The 16,722-nt window shown below is 48.3% G+C and overlaps 1 protein-coding gene across 1 annotated transcript in view; it reads left to right on the top strand.

Moving 5' to 3' along the window:
• Positions 1-16,722, top strand: part of LOC137537964 (receptor-type tyrosine-protein phosphatase beta-like) — a 421,053-nt gene that overhangs the window by 306,478 nt on the left and 97,853 nt on the right. The window contains exons 32-33 of the mRNA XM_068259888.1: positions 9,603-9,878; positions 13,341-13,616. Coding sequence (XP_068115989.1) covers positions 9,603-9,878; positions 13,341-13,616 — 552 coding nt within the window. The remainder of the gene's footprint in view (positions 1-9,602; positions 9,879-13,340; positions 13,617-16,722) is intronic.

The following is a 16,722-nucleotide window of genomic DNA, read 5'->3' as shown; positions in this document are numbered from 1 at the left end:
CGCAGGGGGGCCCAGTGATTTCTAGTTACGCCCCTGTTCTGTCCCTACATCCCCAGACACAGACCCCTCTTCTTCATCACCAGAACTCAACAACGCTTGTGATTGTGGCCCGATCTCAATCTCTGCCACATCAGTCCCCAGTAAGTCCTGAGCTTCTTGCATCAGCAGGTTCCCAGATGCCGGACTGAGGGACAGAACGCTGTCATCCTGGGAGGGCTGCTGACCAGTGGGTGCTGGGGTGGATGTCACAACAAGCGTGGGACGTTGGCTGCTGCTGCTGCTGCTGCTGCTTGGAGTGGTGCTCACAGTAGAGGTCTGGGAGGAACTCATGATGTCCATGAGTACGTCAGGTTCCATTTGCTCAACCACCACACGGAGACCAGAAACTTTAAAATATTTGGACAATGGCATCCGCTGACTCGGCCCAGGCTTTGCTGCCCCCCTTTCTGCTGCATCACGACCACGTACAGCTGGGCGTCCTCTCCCTGGACGTGGAGCAGTCCCAGAAGTGGCTGAGGCAATTGAACTCCCTTTCCTCTCACCCCGCGAAACCCTGCCAGACATGTTGCTAGTAATGAATCACTGGATGCAGTGGGCACAGTACAAGGTCACTGAAGGATGCAGTGGGCACAGCAGTGGGCACTGGATATACAACTAGGTCACTGAAGGATGCAGTGGGCACAGTACAAGGTCACTGAAGGATGCAGTGGGCACAGCAGTGGGCACTGGATATACAACTAGGTCACTGAAGGATGCAGTGGGCACAGTACAAGGTCACTGAAGGATGCAGTGGGCACAGCAGTGGGCACTGGATATACAACTAGGTCACTGAAGGATGCAGCAGTGGGCACAGTACAAGGTCACTGAAGGATGCAGTGGGCACAGCAGTGGGCACTGGATATACAACTAGGTCACTGAAGGATGCAGCAGTGGGCACAGTACAAGGTCACTGAAGGATGCAGTGGGCACAGCAGTGGGCACTGGATATACAACTAGGTCACTGAAGGATGCAGTGGGCACAGTACAAGGTCACTGAAGGATGCAGTGGGCACAGCAGTGGGCACTGGATATACAACTAGGTCACTGAAGGATGCAGCAGTGGGCACAGTACAAGGTCACTGAAGGATGCAGTGGGCACAGCAGTGGGCACTGGATATACAACTAGGTCACTGAAGGATGCAAGGATGCAGTGGGCACAGTCCAAGGTCACTGAAGGATGCAGTGGGCACAGCAGTGGGCACTGGATATACAACTAGGTCACTGAAGGATGCAGTGGGCACAGTCCAAGGTCACTGAAGGATGCAGTGGGCACAGCAGTGGGCACTGGATATACAACTAGGTCACTGAAGGATGCAGCAGTGGGCATAGTACAAGGTCACTGAAGGATGTAGTGGGCACAGCAGTGGGCACTGGATATACAACTAGGTCACTGAAGGATGCAGCAGTGGGCACAGTACAAGGTCACTGAAGGATGCAGTGGGCACAGCAGTGGGCACTGGATATACAACTAGGTCACTGAAGGATGCAGTGGGCACAGTACAAGGTCACTGAAGGATGCAGTGGGCACAGCAGTGGGCACTGGATATACAACTAGGTCACTGAAGGATGCAGTGGGCACAGTACAAGGTCACTGAAGGATGCAGTGGGCACAGCAGTGGGCACTGGATATACAACTAGGTCACTGAAGGATGCAGCAGTGGGCACAGTACAAGGTCACTGAAGGATGCAGTGGGCACAGCAGTGGGCACTGGAGATACAACTAGGTCACTAAAGGATGCAGTGGGCACACAAGGATGTCACACTGTGTAATGAGATGCTTATATGCCAGCGAGCGAGCAGTGGGCACTGGGCAAGGCACAAGGTCACTGACAGAATGAATGAACAGCGCTGGCAGAGAGTGGCGGCGCCGGCGGTGTGACTGGCTGCCTGCAAATAGTACAAGTGTATAACTGTCACTGGAATATACAAGTGAACACTGCAGCTGCACTAACCTGCCTGCCTGCACTACACACAGATAATCCCCACTCCCACTACACTGACTACACTGCAGCACTGAACCTGCCTGCACTACACACAGTTAAATAATCACTAGACTCCCACACTCCTACTACACTACACTGACTACAACTAACTACAGCAATCACTCACTGACTAGCTAACTGTGTACAGTATAAGAGCAGTGTTAGCAAAAAAAAAACGCTTTGTTTTTAACACAATAAATGCACTTGCTCAAACAACAATGGCCTGGAGATAATCCTCTCAGCACCACAGTCTAGCAAGGACAGAGCTTTTCCATCATGGCCGCCGCTTTATATTCAGGAGGGGAGGGAATAGCTCCCCTCCTGTGATTGGTTGCTAGGGCCTGGCTGGGGCCCTCTTATTGGCCTGCAATGTGTCACTTCCGCATAGTTTGACGCATTTCCGCTAACCACGACTTCAGTGCCGGGTTTCACGAGCGTGAATGCGGATTTCTGTCCGCATTCACGCGAAGCCGAAGCAGATTTTCGTGCTTGAAAATCTATTCACGGCTTAGCGTGTCCGAGGCGGAATGCGTCAAAATGGTCGTGAATCCACGCATAAGCGTGATCACGACCTGGCGGTGAGCACCACTGAGCAGGAGGAGGAAGATATGTCACGCTTCCGCGCGGAAGCTGAGAAAGATGAGGTGTTCTGTGTTAAATAGTCAACTACGTCCTGACAATATTGGGGGTTGATGGCACGTGCCTTCTTCTGAACACTGTACTTTGCTCGAGGGCCACACGAAATCACGACAGCGCGACCTCGAACAGACTTGCCAGGTTGCGTGCCTCTGCCTTTTGTTTTGTCCATATTGGGGGGGATGAAATGAAAGGTATGCACTGACTTGACTAATACAATGTGCAGTCACACAGGTGCAGTTAACCATTATGCACAGAGTGGTATATCACACTGCGTGCACTCACGTAGGTAGGTGGGTTCACTGAACACAACAGGTAGGTATATGCAGTGATGGGTATTACAATGTGCACCTGTCACACACAGACAGGTACCGGACAGGCACAGTGACATTGTGTGCGCTCACGTAGGTAGGTGGGTGCACTGAAGTGAACAACAGGTAGGTATATGCAGTGATGGGTATAACAATGTGTACCTGTCACACACAGACAGGTACCGGACAGGCACAGTGACACTGCGTGTGCTCATGTAGGTAAGTGGGTGCACTGTGAACAACAGGTAGGTATATGCAGTGATGGGTATTACAATGTGCACCTGTCACACACAGACAGGTACCGGACAGGCACAGCGACACTGCATGCGATCACGTAGGTAGGTGGGTGCACTGTGAACAACAGGTAGGTATATGCAGTGATGGGTATTACAATGTGCACCTGTCACACACAGACAGGTACCGGACAAGCACAGTGACACTGCATGCGCTCATGTAGGTAGGTAGGTGCACTGTGAACAACAGGTAGGTGTATGCAGTGATGGGTATTACAATGTGCACCTGTCACACACAGACAGGTACCAGACAGTCACAGTGACACTGCGCGCGCTTATGTAAGTAGGTGGGTGCACTGTGAACAACAGGTAGGTATATGCAGTGATGGCACTGGCGTAGGAATCACTATAGCAGCCATAGCCACTGCTATGGGGCCCTTAGACACCAGGGGCCCTACTGCTCCTTGCTTCCAGTGTTTTTTTCCTGTATTTTTATTTTTATATATCCCACTGGTCCCCTGGTCGCCACCCTAACCCCCTCTTATCCCCCCTCTCAGCCCTTCCCCACAGAGGCTCACTGAAGCTGGAGGCAGGCAGATGAAAGGGGAACATTTTTTCACCTGCCACCTCACAATGCATTGACAGGAAGAGCTCTGTTCCTGACAATATCTTTATAGTTCCGGCTGGGTCAGGAACAGAGCAGTACTGCAAAAGGTTCCGCCCCCTCTGTTGCACTTGTGTGCACAGAGCCAGAGCACAGAAAGCAACATAGAGAGAAGGACAAAGAGAGGACAACCAGCTGCATGACAACCAGGTAGGAAATAATGTTGTTATTAATCTGGTGCCACCTCTGTCACAACCTTTGCTGTCTCTTTTCCCTGTGTGCACTTTTTATAAATTTTCAAGAAACAAAGCTCCACTGCAGCTGTGCAAGCCCCGCCCACTACCGCTGCTAAGCTCCACCCACTGCAGCAGTGCTGGGAGTAATGGAAAAAGCTACGCTTACGGATCATTACGCGTAATTTTACGCTATTACGCATTACGGAATTACGCTTACGGCGTAGACATTCAATTTCGGTACATGTCTGTAATTACGCATAGCCCTTACGCAATTACGCGTAAGAATACCGTAATTCAGGTTGTTACGTTATAGGCTTACGCGTAAAATCCTACTAGCAATTAATGCGTAAGGTCATGCTGCCAAGCGGAAAAGTTGACGCATGGATCAATGTTAGGTAGCCGCCGACTTTAAGTGTTAATAGCAAAGCCCCCTTAATTGCTAAGAGCCTCAAATTTGGAGAATATATTAAGGAGATCAGAAGGAATAAGAGGAAAAATTTTTTTTTCAAAAAGACCTTATAGTTTTTGAGAAAATCGATGTTAAAGTTTCATAGGAAAACGGTTAATAGCAAAGCCTGCTAAATTTAGGAACACCAAATTCACAGGGTATATTAAGGGGATCAGTGGGAATAAGAGGAAATTTTTTTTTTTTAAAAAGACCTTATAGTTTTTGAGAAAATCGATTTTTAAGTTTCAAGGGCAAAAATGTCTTTTAAATGCGGAAAATGTCAGTTTTTTTGCACAGGTAACAATAGTGTTTTATTTTCATAGATTCCCCCAAGTGGGAAGAGTTTTACTTACTTTGTTCTGAGTGTGGGAAATATAAAAAAAAAACGACGTGGGGTCCCCCCTCCCAGACCTCTTTAACCCCTTGTCCCCCATGCAGACTGGGATAGCCAGAATGCGGAGCACCGGCCGCGTGGGGCTCCGCACCCTGACTATACCAGCCCGCATGGTCCATGGATTGGGGGGTCTCGGAAGGGGAGGGGCAGCCAAGCTTTCCCCTCCCCCTCCGAGCCCTTGTCCAATCCAAGGACAAGGGGCTCTTCTCCACCTCCGATGGGCGGTGGAGGTTGAGGCCGCGATTTCCTGGGGGGGGGGTTCATGGTGGCGTCTGGGAGTCCCCTTTAAAAAGGGGTCCCCCAGATGCCCACCCCCCCCTCCCAGGAGAAATGAGTATAGAGGTACTTGTACCCCTTACCCATTTCCTTTAAGAGTTAAAAGTAAATAAACACACAAACACATAGAAAAAGTATTTTAATTGAACAAAAAACATAACCACGAAAAAAGTCCTTTAATATTCTTAATTAACCATTAATACTTACCTGTCCCTTTAAAAGCCAGTTCCCACGCAATATCCTCGGAAATATACTAATCAGTTACAATGTAACAAAGTTGTTACAATGTAACAACTTTGTTACTTTGTAACACCACCGCACCCGACGTCACTCACCGCTCACCCGCCGGCCGCCGCATACACTCTAAGTCCCCGCCGGCTCCCGACGTCCACTCCGCCCACACCTGTCACCCATATACATGCTGGCACCCATGGGTGCCAGCATGTATATAGGTGACATGTGGGAGAGGCGGGGAGGGCAGCGGAGCCGGCGGGGACTTAGCGTCCTGAACCCGACAGAGCTCTGAACTATCGAGCTCAGAGCTCTCTAAAGCATCTTTGTATTTGGGCTCCAAGGAGCCCCATTGGTCCTTAGCAGACCAATGGGGTTCCTTCTGATTTGAAGGAACCCCATTGGTCTGCTAAGGACCAATGGGGCTCCTTGGAGCCCAAATACAAAGATGCTTTAGAGAGCTCTGAGCTATATAGCTCAGAGCTCTGTCGGGTTTAGGACGCTAAGTCCCCGCCGGCTCCGCTGCCCTCCCCGCCTCTCCCACATGTCACCTATATACATGCTGGCACCCATGGGTGCCAGCATGTATATGGGTGACAGGTGTGGGCGGAGTGGACGGCGGGAGCCGGCGGGGACTTAGAGTGTATGCGGCGGCCGGCGGGTGAGCGGCGAGTGACGTCGGGTGCGGTGGTGTTGCAAAGTAACAAAGTTGTTACATTGTAACAACTTTGTTACATTGTAACTGATTAGTATATTTCCGAGGATATTGCGTGGGAACTGGCTTTTAAAGGGACAGGTAAGTATTAATGGTTAATTAAGAATATTAAAGGACTTTTTTCGTGGTTATGTTTTTTGTTCAATTAAAATTCTTTTTCTATGTGTTTGTGTGTTTATTTACTTTTAACTCTTAAAGGAAATGGGTAAGGGGTACAAGTACCTCTATACTCATTTCTCCTGGGAGGGGGGGGTGGGCATCTGGGGGACCCCTTTTTAAAGGGGACTCCCAGATGCCACCATGAACCCCCCCCCCCCCAGGAAATCGCGGCCTCCACCTCCACCGCCCATCGGAGGTGGAGAAGAGCCCCTTGTCCTTGAATTGGAAAAGGGCTCGGAGGGGGAGGGGAAAGCTTGGCTGCCCCTCCCCTTCCGAGACCCCCCAATCCATGGACCATGCGGGCTGGTATAGTCAGGGTGCGGAGCCCCACGCGGCCGGTGCTCCGCATTCTGGCTATCCCAGTCTGCATGGGGGACAAGGGGTTAAAGAGGTCCGGGAGGGGGGACCCCACGTCGTTTTTTTTTATATTTCCCACACTCAGAACGAAGTAAGTAAAACTCTTCCCATTTGGGGGAATCTATGAAAATAAAACACTATTGTTACCTGTGCAAAAAAAACTGACATTTTCCGCATTTAAAAGACATTTTTGCCCTTGAAACTTAAAAATCGATTTTCTCAAAAACTATAAGGTCTTTTGGAAAAAAAAAAATTCCTCTTATTCCCACTGATCCCCTTAATATACCCTGTAAATTTGGTGTTCCTACATTTTAAGCAGGCTTTGCTATTAACCGTTAAAGTCGGCGGGTTTTTAAATGTATATATTTTTCCTTTGAAACTTTAACATCGATTTTCTCAAAAACTATAAGGTCTTTTTGAAAAAAAAAATTTTCCTCTTATTCCTTCTGATCTCCTTAATATATTCTTCAAATTTGAGGCTCTTAGCTCTTAAGGGGGCTTTGCTATTAACCCTTAAAGTCGGCGGCTTTTTTATATTATACGGGAGCGTAATATTACGCAATTACGGCAGACTGTGTAATTTCAATGGGAGTTTACTGTCTTACGCGTAATTTGTTACGCGTAATAACGTAACCTACGGTCTACGCGTAATTAATTACGCGTAATACCGTAACCTTATAGGTAACGCTTACGGTGCATTTGTAGTGAATTACGATGCGTAATTACGCTAATGCGTAATTTCGGCCCAGCACTGCACTGCAGACATGACACTCCACCCACTTCTAGCTCGAAGCTCCTCCTATTGCCACAGGTACATTTTGTGTCCAATTTGGAGTGGAGAAGCAGCTCAGTCTCCCAACATTCTCACTGACTTCTCCCATCCCTGCACCCTCACTGACCTTTCCCTCCCCCTGCACCCACACTGACCTCTCTATCACCCAGTACCCTCACTGTCTCCCTCCCCAAGCAAACTCAGCAACCTCTCCCTCGCCCAGCTAGTACCCTTATTGACCTCTCCCTACCGTAGCACCCTCACTGACCTCTCCGCCTGCACCCACACTGACCTCTCCCTTCCTGAGCGCCCTCACTGACCTCTCCCTTCCCCAGCGCCCTCACTGACCTCTCCCTTCCCCAGCGCCCTCACTGACCTCTCCCTTCCCCAGCGCCCTCACTGACCTCTCCCTTCCCCAGCGCCCCCACTGACCTCTCCCTTCCCCAGCGCCCCCACTGACCTCTCCCTTCCCCAGTGCCCCCACTGACCTCTCCCTTCCCCAGCGCCCCCACTGACCTCTCCCTTCCTCAGCGCCCTCACTGACCTCTCCCTTCCCCAGCGCCCTCACTGACCTCTCCCTTCCCCAGCACCCTCACTGACCTCTCCCTTGCCCACTGACCTCTCCCTTCCCCAGCACCCTCACTGACCTCTCCCTTGCCCACTGACCTCTCCCTTCCCCAGCGCCCTCACTGACCTCTCCCTTCACCCTAAATGATCTCTCTCTCCACCAGCACCCACACTGACCTTTCCCTTTAGAAGCACTTTCACAGACCTCTCCCTTTCCCAGTGCCCTCACTGACCTCTCCTTCCCCACGCAACCTCACTGACCTATTCCTCTCCCAGCCCCCTCAGTGACCTCTACTAGCATCCTTAAAGGGAAGGTTCAGGGAGTAGCAAAAAAAAAAAATCCACATCCACTTACCTTGGTCTTCCTCCAGCCCGTGGCAGGCAGGAGATGCCCTCGCCGCCGCTCCAGAGGCTCCCGGTGGTCTCCGGTGAGGCGCCCGACCTGGCCAGGCCGGCTGCCAGGTTGGGCTTCTTCTACGCTCCAATCTGCGTCTCAGAACTACTGAGCCTGCGCAGTACAGCCCGGAGGACGTCCGATGATGTCCGCGCGCAACAGTGAGACGCAGATTGGAGCGCAGAAGAAGCCCGACCTGGCAGCCGGCCTAGCCAGGTCGAGCGCGCCACTGGAGACCACCAGGAGCCTGCGGAGCGGCGCCGAGGGCACATCCTGCCTGCCACGGGCTGGAGGAAGCCCCAGGTAAGTGGATGTGGATTTTTTTTTTTTGCTACTCCCTGAACATTCCCTTTAAGGATCTCTCCTTTTCCCTGCACCCACACTTGTCATAAGTCTCTACATACACTTTGGGGGCAACCTAACATTGGGAGGTTTATCTAATTCCCTATACTGGAAGCTAAGTGGCATATAGGTACTTTACAAAAAATTGGGGGGGCCCAATCAAAATTTTGCTATAGAGCCCCATGACTTCTAGCTATGCCCCTGAGTGATGGGTATTACAATGTGCACCTGGCATGGCAGTTATTATACCACCAAGGGGCCAAAGGCCAGCTGCAACTTACTGACAGGGCTGTATGTTATGCAAGTGGGACACACACACACACACACACACACACACACACACACACACACACACGCGCACACACGCACACACGCACACACGCACACACGCACACACACACACACACACACACACACGATTAGCTCTCAAGAGAGCTGTTGAGGGGTGCTTTTTTAGCAATAAGAATCAGCAAGGAGCAATCCAAGAAGCCTACAAGAGCCTAACTAAGCTTTCCCTATAGGTCACAGCAGCTCTCCCTTCTCTAATTACTGCAGGCACACGAGTCCAATGCCTGACGCTGCCTGCCTTTTAGAAGGGGGGGGGGGGGGCTACAATGTGCCTGCTGACTGTGATGTAGAGGGTCAAAGTTGACCCTAATGATGCACTATGGGGGTGAAACGAACTTCCGGAAAAGTTTGCGTTCGCAGAACCACCCAAGTTCGCCAGGGACCGCCAGGAATCGCTCACCGGAGAACCGTTCAGGCCATTTCTAGTTATAGATTCCTCAGATTTCCTGTACATCCATCTTTGGTCATAGCCGGTACCCGGACACCTCACCTGATAAACATGATCACCTTTGATAACTTTTCATCCAATGTAATAAATGTTTTCTCTCTTATTCACAGAGCCGATGCCGGTGACATCATTAACCAGCAGCCAGGTGACAGTGAGCTCCGTGCCTCTAAGCTGGGGTAAACTAGCTGAATATCAGGCCACTTACACTTATAGAGTCCAGACAAACAGCACAACAGCATCGGAACATATTGATGACACAATAGTGACCACTGAATCTGCCACGATAAGCGGACTGACCCCGGGGAGGACTTATCTGTTCAGCGTCTACACGAGAGCTGCGGATACCACCACTGAGTCCAGCCCTGTAACATGGAGTGTCTGCACAGGTGAGCCTGCTGCGCCCTAGTCACATATCTTCCTTCTGTACGCCTGCGACATTGTTCATTCACACAGCACAGTAGTTATTTCACATTTATTAAAGGATGAGGGCCTATTCACATTTGTAAACGCTGTCGCAATCCCCAAGCATTTCGCATTACTTTTTTCCTGCGATTTTCCAGCGATTTCCATTTTACGATTTTCATTCTAGTGAAAACCCTGCATTAAAGGGAACCTAAACTGAGAGGGATGTGAATGTTTCCTTTTAAACAATACCAGTTGCCTGGCAGTCATGCTGATCTCTTTGGCCGCAGCAGTGACAGAATCACACACCTGAAACAAGCATGCAGCTAATCCAGTCTGACTTCAGTCAGAGCACCTGATCTGCATGCTTGTTGAGGGGCTGTGGGTAAAAGTATTAGAGACACAGGATCAGCAGGAGAGTCGGGCAACTGGTATTATTTTAAATGGAAAACTCCAGATCCTTCTCAGTTTAGGTTCCAATTAAGCATGTTTGCAATCGTCGGTAATCGCAACCACGCTGCAATCGCTGAAGTCACATAGAGGGCCGGTTCTCTCATAAAGCAAGGTGAAACATTTGCATCAGGTGGCAGAGATTACAGGGGCACCATGTTTGCACTGTGTGTTTACACTAACAGCATGCAGTCAGAGTAGGAGGAGAAGCGGGAGGAGTGCAAGGTGAAGAGGTCATCATTGGGGAAAAGCAGCTTGTTATGCTATGTGAGGAGTTTGACAGTGAATGAGAAGGAATGGAGTGGCTGAGAGTGAGCAGTTTGTTTGTCACAGACTCACAGCCAGCCAGTGTGCTAATGTGTTGAGCTGCAGCATGTTATGTGAGAACATTAAATAAAGTAGAGTAAATTGTTAAGGTGGGGGGCGCATCCTCACAAGTTTGCCTCAAAAAGTCTAGAAGAACCGGCCCTGGTAACATAGAATTACTTGTGCAGCGCTTGTGCAGCAGTGCTTTCCTAATTGCAGGCGACCAGCAAAGCGCAAACCGCCGGCACAAAGTGCACGAGTGTGAATGGGTCCTAATTTTTGTACGAAGTGTTGCTTTGTGTAGCAGAACTCAGACAAACAAAATCAACACCTGATTGTTGTGACCAGCAAATCATAGCCTTACAAAGGCACCATGCGGCTCCTTATGAATGAGTCCCCTCTGGGGAGGGAGGTGAATATTGGTCATACACAGGCAGATTATGCCCTGATATTCCATGCCAATCAATCTCTGTCCAATTGGAATTGGATAATAATTTATTTCCACCTCACATGATAATTATCGCATCGATTGAACTGCAAATGCTGAACTGCTTAATTCAGAGCAATGCCAGGGGCCACTGATCCCATGCCACTCCTGCCATGCCCCCTCTATCCTCCGCCCCTCCTGTCTCGCCCCCTCACATACAGCTTTTATAAGTTGTCGATCAGGCTTTTGTTTGCCAAGCTGCACAAAATGAGTTGAAAGTAATACAGGATATGTTAGAGCTGTACTGTAGATTTATGGCAGATTTTTGGCATGGCCCTTTCACACTGGGGCGGTGCGTTTTTTTTTACCGCACCCCACCGCCCAATGAAAGTCTATGGAGACTTTCATTCTGCCACAGTATGGCGCGATGCGACGGAAGTGAAGTTTTCACTTGCGTTACTCTGTGTCAGACCAGAAGTCCCCGCAGTGTCTCTGGTTGCAATAGCAACATCGGCGCCACTCGCTGCCTTGTATCCCCGATCCCCCTCCTGATTGGCTGCATACGTCAAGGAGGTGGGAGGGGAGACTAGATGAGTACACAATGCGTGGATGTAGCTGCGGGCGCCAGACAGTCAGGTGACGCACAGGGGAGGGGGGGGGGGGGCGCTGCACGGCAACTCACAAAGTGAGCACACACAGTCCTGCAGCCTCTCCTTCTGCGGGTGCCAGGCAGGCAGCAGTGGCGGTGAGCAGAGGGGTGATTAATTGCTTACTGGGGATGCGCCCTCCCCCCCAGGAAAGTGACAAGGGGCGCCCATGGCAAGTTCCCTATGTGCTCGTCTATAGATACGCCTCTGCATAGCAATCATCACCCCTGCAACCTTTGCAATCTCAGGGGGGCAAACCGCAAGTGCTGACAATTGGCAAAAAACCCTCACTGTTGGTTTACAAAAACTGTGTACAGGAGCGTGTGTAATTTTTTCCTGCTTCCAGGGGCTGCTTCGCAGCAGAACACTGTCTGCTGCCATTCGTTGGCTTTCAATCAACTTGTTTACATGGGGTTCAGGTACCAAGGGGGCCCTTGCTACCATTTTTGCAGGGGGGTCCTGTTAAGTCTAGTTACGCCCCTGATTGTGCTTGAGTTGGACACTGAGCGGTGCCACTATTATTAAAATATTGGTAATTTAGTTTTCCCATACTTTACAATGTTCTACTCAGCACCATTCCCACTTGAACCTTCCTCTTCACGCGCCTATTACAAACCTCTCCACCCTGCCTAACTAGTGCCTAAGCCAAAACTTTCCTCCTAATGCCTAACTCTACTTCTTGTGATGACATGCTGCAGCTCCACACAATAACACAATACACTGGCTGGCTGTGAGTCTGTGACAAACTGCTCACCCTCAGCCACTCCATTCCTCCTCAGTCCGGACAGCAGTGCCACCCCCTCCCTTCTGCTGTGCAAGTCAAATGAGACACTGCTGCTCTCCTGCCTCCTCACTCACTGTCACCCTCACACAGCACAACAAGCTGCTTTTCCCCAATGCTGCTCTCCTGCCTCCCCCCTCCTCACTCACTGTCAGACTCCTCACACAGCACAACAAGCTGCTTTTCCCCAATGATGACCTTTTCACCTCGCTCTCCTCTGGCTTCTCCTCCTACTCTGACTGCATGCTGTTAGTGTAAACAGACAGTACAGACATGCTGCCCCTGTATTTGCTGTGCCTGATGCAAATGTTTTCACCTTGCTTCATGAGTGAACCGGACCTGGTTATGCCAGATTGTTAGTCCATTTTTAAGTAAAAAATTTGGACTTTGACCACTAAGAAAAATCAGATACTACATTTGATTGGTTGAACTCCAAGCCACATACATTTGAAGCAACTCAAACCCATTATTTTGGGTCTAGGCTCCCAAAATTGGTTTAAGCCAGTACATAAAGCAGTAAGGAGTCATTGGGCAAGGCTCCCTTATGATCCTGGTTGCCCATGGAGTGCACAGTAAATAGCTGCAGTTCTGGCGCTTTGAGTCTGCCAGGAGAAGAATGGAATATAAATAATCCTTGTCTTTTCTATTATCTTATTGACCCTATCCAGAAGTTACGGTCATAGGAAGTCTCCCCCCCTCCACCCCCCCCCCCCCCCAGTAACAGATGAGGGGGGATGGGGAAAGCGCTGATGCTGTCACTGTGTGGTGGTTATGTTGTTGTTGTGTAATACTGTGACTGTCTTATTAAAGGCTATTTCTTTATCCTATTTTTCAGTTCCAGCCTCCGTGTCTGACTTTGTCAAACTATCCAGTAATTCACAAAGTTGTCTCCTGAGCTGGAAGTGTCCAGATGGGGATTTTGCTTCCTTCACTTTTGGCGTAGTCGGCAGCTCATCAGCACCGCAGCCAGTCATCCCATCTTCCTGCTCTAACGGCATGCAGCAGTATAATCTGACAGGCTTGCACCCCAATGTAAATTACACCATCAGTATTACAACTGGGTCATGTGACCGATCCAGTGTGGCCATGTCTGTCACATGTCGGACACCAGGTAAGAACTGCTCTCATTCCATCCTGTGATAATGGGGGATCCGTCATGTACTCCCTATCCTAGTGGTAGAGTCTATTCTGGCAATTTAAAGCTCCAGCATAGGCTCAGTATTTTATATGTGTTTAATCATTGTAAACATCAGTGTAAATGAATGCTTCAAAACAAAAATGTTGTAAAATATTGCAGCTTTAAAGAGATACTTAAGTCTAAAAAAAAAAGGTGTCCCAGATAACAGAAATAATCTGATACGAGGTGTGAGTGATGGGGAGGCATGGGGCAGGCATAGAGGAGCAAGCATGGCGCCCTTGGTTCCTTTGGTGCCCATGGCATGAGCCATGCCTGCACCCCTCTAGATACGCCTCTGAACATATACGCTATAGCAGCATAGAGGGTGATATAGCGGCTGGGAACGCGGAGAATCACTCGTGTTCCCAGCCTGTCGCCGAACCCGGAAGTAGCCGCCGGCGGGGACAGGAGGATCGGAGCCAGGCTGTGAGGGCACCATACAGCTTCAGGGGGCTGAGGGATGCCCCAGGTGAGTAAAAATCATTTTTTTTAGACGTAAGTATCCCTTTAATAAACAAGGTAAATATCTGCAACACTAATTTAGTTCATAGATCCTCAGCAACATCTAGCTGCCTCCTCACTGTCCATCTTTCCAGTCAGTCTAAAGGTGGCCACACACCATGCAATTTTTTAAATATCTGTTCAATTTAAGAATTGCAATCCATTTTTCTGACTTATTGTAACATTTAAAAAATCTGACCAATGTACCACACACCTATGTTCAATTTTTCCCCAGTCATAATAAAAATAATTGGAAACTCTTGAGAAAATTGCTAGGGTGTGTATATTAATCAATTGACAATCTAACACACACCATACAATCTTTAGTAGAAATTGAAGAGAAATATCTGGCGTTCTGGATCGATATAAATCGAAGAAAACTGGAAATCCGATCGGATTTTTCAGTGGAATGAAAAAAAAGCATTTGATTTTTTTCGTGAGATACGATCGTTTTAATTTTATAATTATTAAGGAGCGCACCACCGTGTACATAAACTCTCTTATTGGTCAGCGCAGTGTGTTAAAATTGAAAGGTACGGAGTGTGCTGAGGATAATATATGAACCAATATCCTAAACAAAGAAAAAGTACCCTTATAGAGATAGCACCACACTGACAGGAAATAATATAATTGAATGGAAAAACTTTATTGAACAACAATTTCACTAACAATTTTAAAAGCAATTAAAAGGTCACCAACCGGTGACTGGTGGTAAGAACCCTACAATATAATACAATAAATCATGTACAGTGGTTTGCAAAAGTATTCGGCCCCCTTGAAGTTTTCCACATTTTGTCAAATTACTGCTACGAACATGAATCAATTTTATTGGAATTCCACGTGAAAGACCAATACAAAGTGGTGTACACGTGAGAAGTGGAACGAAAATCATACATGATTCCAAACATTTTTTACAAATAAATAACTGCTGTGGGGTGTGCATAATTATTCAGCCCCCTGAGTCAATACTTTGTAGAACCACCTTTTGCTGCAATTACAGCTGCCAGTCTTTTAGGGTATGTCTCTACTAGCTTTGCACATCTAGAGACTGAAATCCTTGCCCATTCTTCTTTGCAAAACAGCTCCAGCTCAGTCGGATTAGATGGACAGAGTTTGTGAACAGCAGTTTTCAGATCTTGCCACAGATTCTCGATTGGATTTAGATCTGGACTTTGACTGGGCCATTCTAACACTTGGATATGTTTGGTTTTACACCATTCCATTGTTGCCCTGGCTTTATGTTTAGGGTCATTGTCCTGCTGGAAGGTGAACCTCCGCCCCAGTCTCAAGTCTTTTGCAGTCTCCAAGAGGTTTTCTTCCAAGTTTGCCCTGTATTTGGCTCCATCCATCTTCTCATCAACTCTGACCAGCGTCCAGCTTCCCTGTCCCTGCTGAAGAGAAGCACCCCCAGAGCATGATGCTGCCACCACCATATTTGACAGTGGCAATGGTGTGTTCAGAGTGATGTGCAGTGTTAGTTTTCCGCCACACATAGCGTTTTGCATTTTGGCCAAAAAGTTCTATTTTGATCTCATCTGACCAGAGCCCCTTCTTCCACATGGTTGCTGTGTCCCCCACATGGCTTGTGGCAAGCTGCAAACGGGACTTCTTTATGCTTTCTGTTAACAATGCCTTTCTTCTTGCCACTCTTCCATAAAGGCCAACTTTGTGCAGTGCATGACTAATAGTTGTCCTATGGACAGATTCCCCCACCTGAGCTGTAGATCTCTGCAGCTCGTCCAGAGTCACCATGGGCCTCTTGACTGCATTTCTGATCAGCACTCTCCTTGTTCGGCCTGTGAGTTTAGGTGGACGGCCTTGTCTTCGTAGGTGTACAGTTGTGCCATACTCCTTCCATTTCTGAATGATCGCTTGAACAGTGCTCCGTGGGATGTTCAAGGCTTTGGAAATCTTTTTGTAGCCTAAGCCTGCTTTAAATTTCTCAATAACTTTATCCCTGACCTGTCTTGTCTGTTCTTTGGACTTTATGGCGTTGTTGCTCTCAATATTCTCTTAGACAACCTCTGAGACCATCACAGAGCAGCTGTATTTGTACTGACATTAGATTACACACAGGTACCCTCTATTTAGTCATTAGCACTCATCAGGCAATGTCTATGGACAACTGACTGCACTCAGAACAAAGGGGTCTGAATAATTATGCACACACCACTTTGCAGTTATTGATTTGTAAAAAATGTTTGGAATCATGTATGATTTTCATTCCACTTCTCACATGTACACCACTTTGTATTGGTCTTTCATGTGGAATTCCAATAAAATTGATTCATGTTTGTGGCAGTAATGTGACAAAATGTGGAAAACTTCAAAAGGGGCCGAATACTTTTGCAAGCCACTATATATATATATATATATATATATATATATATATATATATATATATATATATATGTATATATATTATAACTCTTGTGTGTGCAGCAAGGTCAAAGATAAAGTGCATTGGTGCTAGCAGCATATAAGAAAAATCAGGGCTATGGAGCAGTGATATTGGAGAATATTAGGGGTGGGACGGCGA

Source organism: Hyperolius riggenbachi, chromosome 11 (genome assembly GCF_040937935.1).
Source record: "Hyperolius riggenbachi isolate aHypRig1 chromosome 11, aHypRig1.pri, whole genome shotgun sequence".
NCBI classification, from domain to species: Eukaryota; Metazoa; Chordata; class Amphibia; order Anura; family Hyperoliidae; genus Hyperolius; species Hyperolius riggenbachi.
The sequence above is the reverse complement of the archived record's forward strand: the minus strand, read 5'-3'. Positions and strand labels throughout refer to the sequence as shown.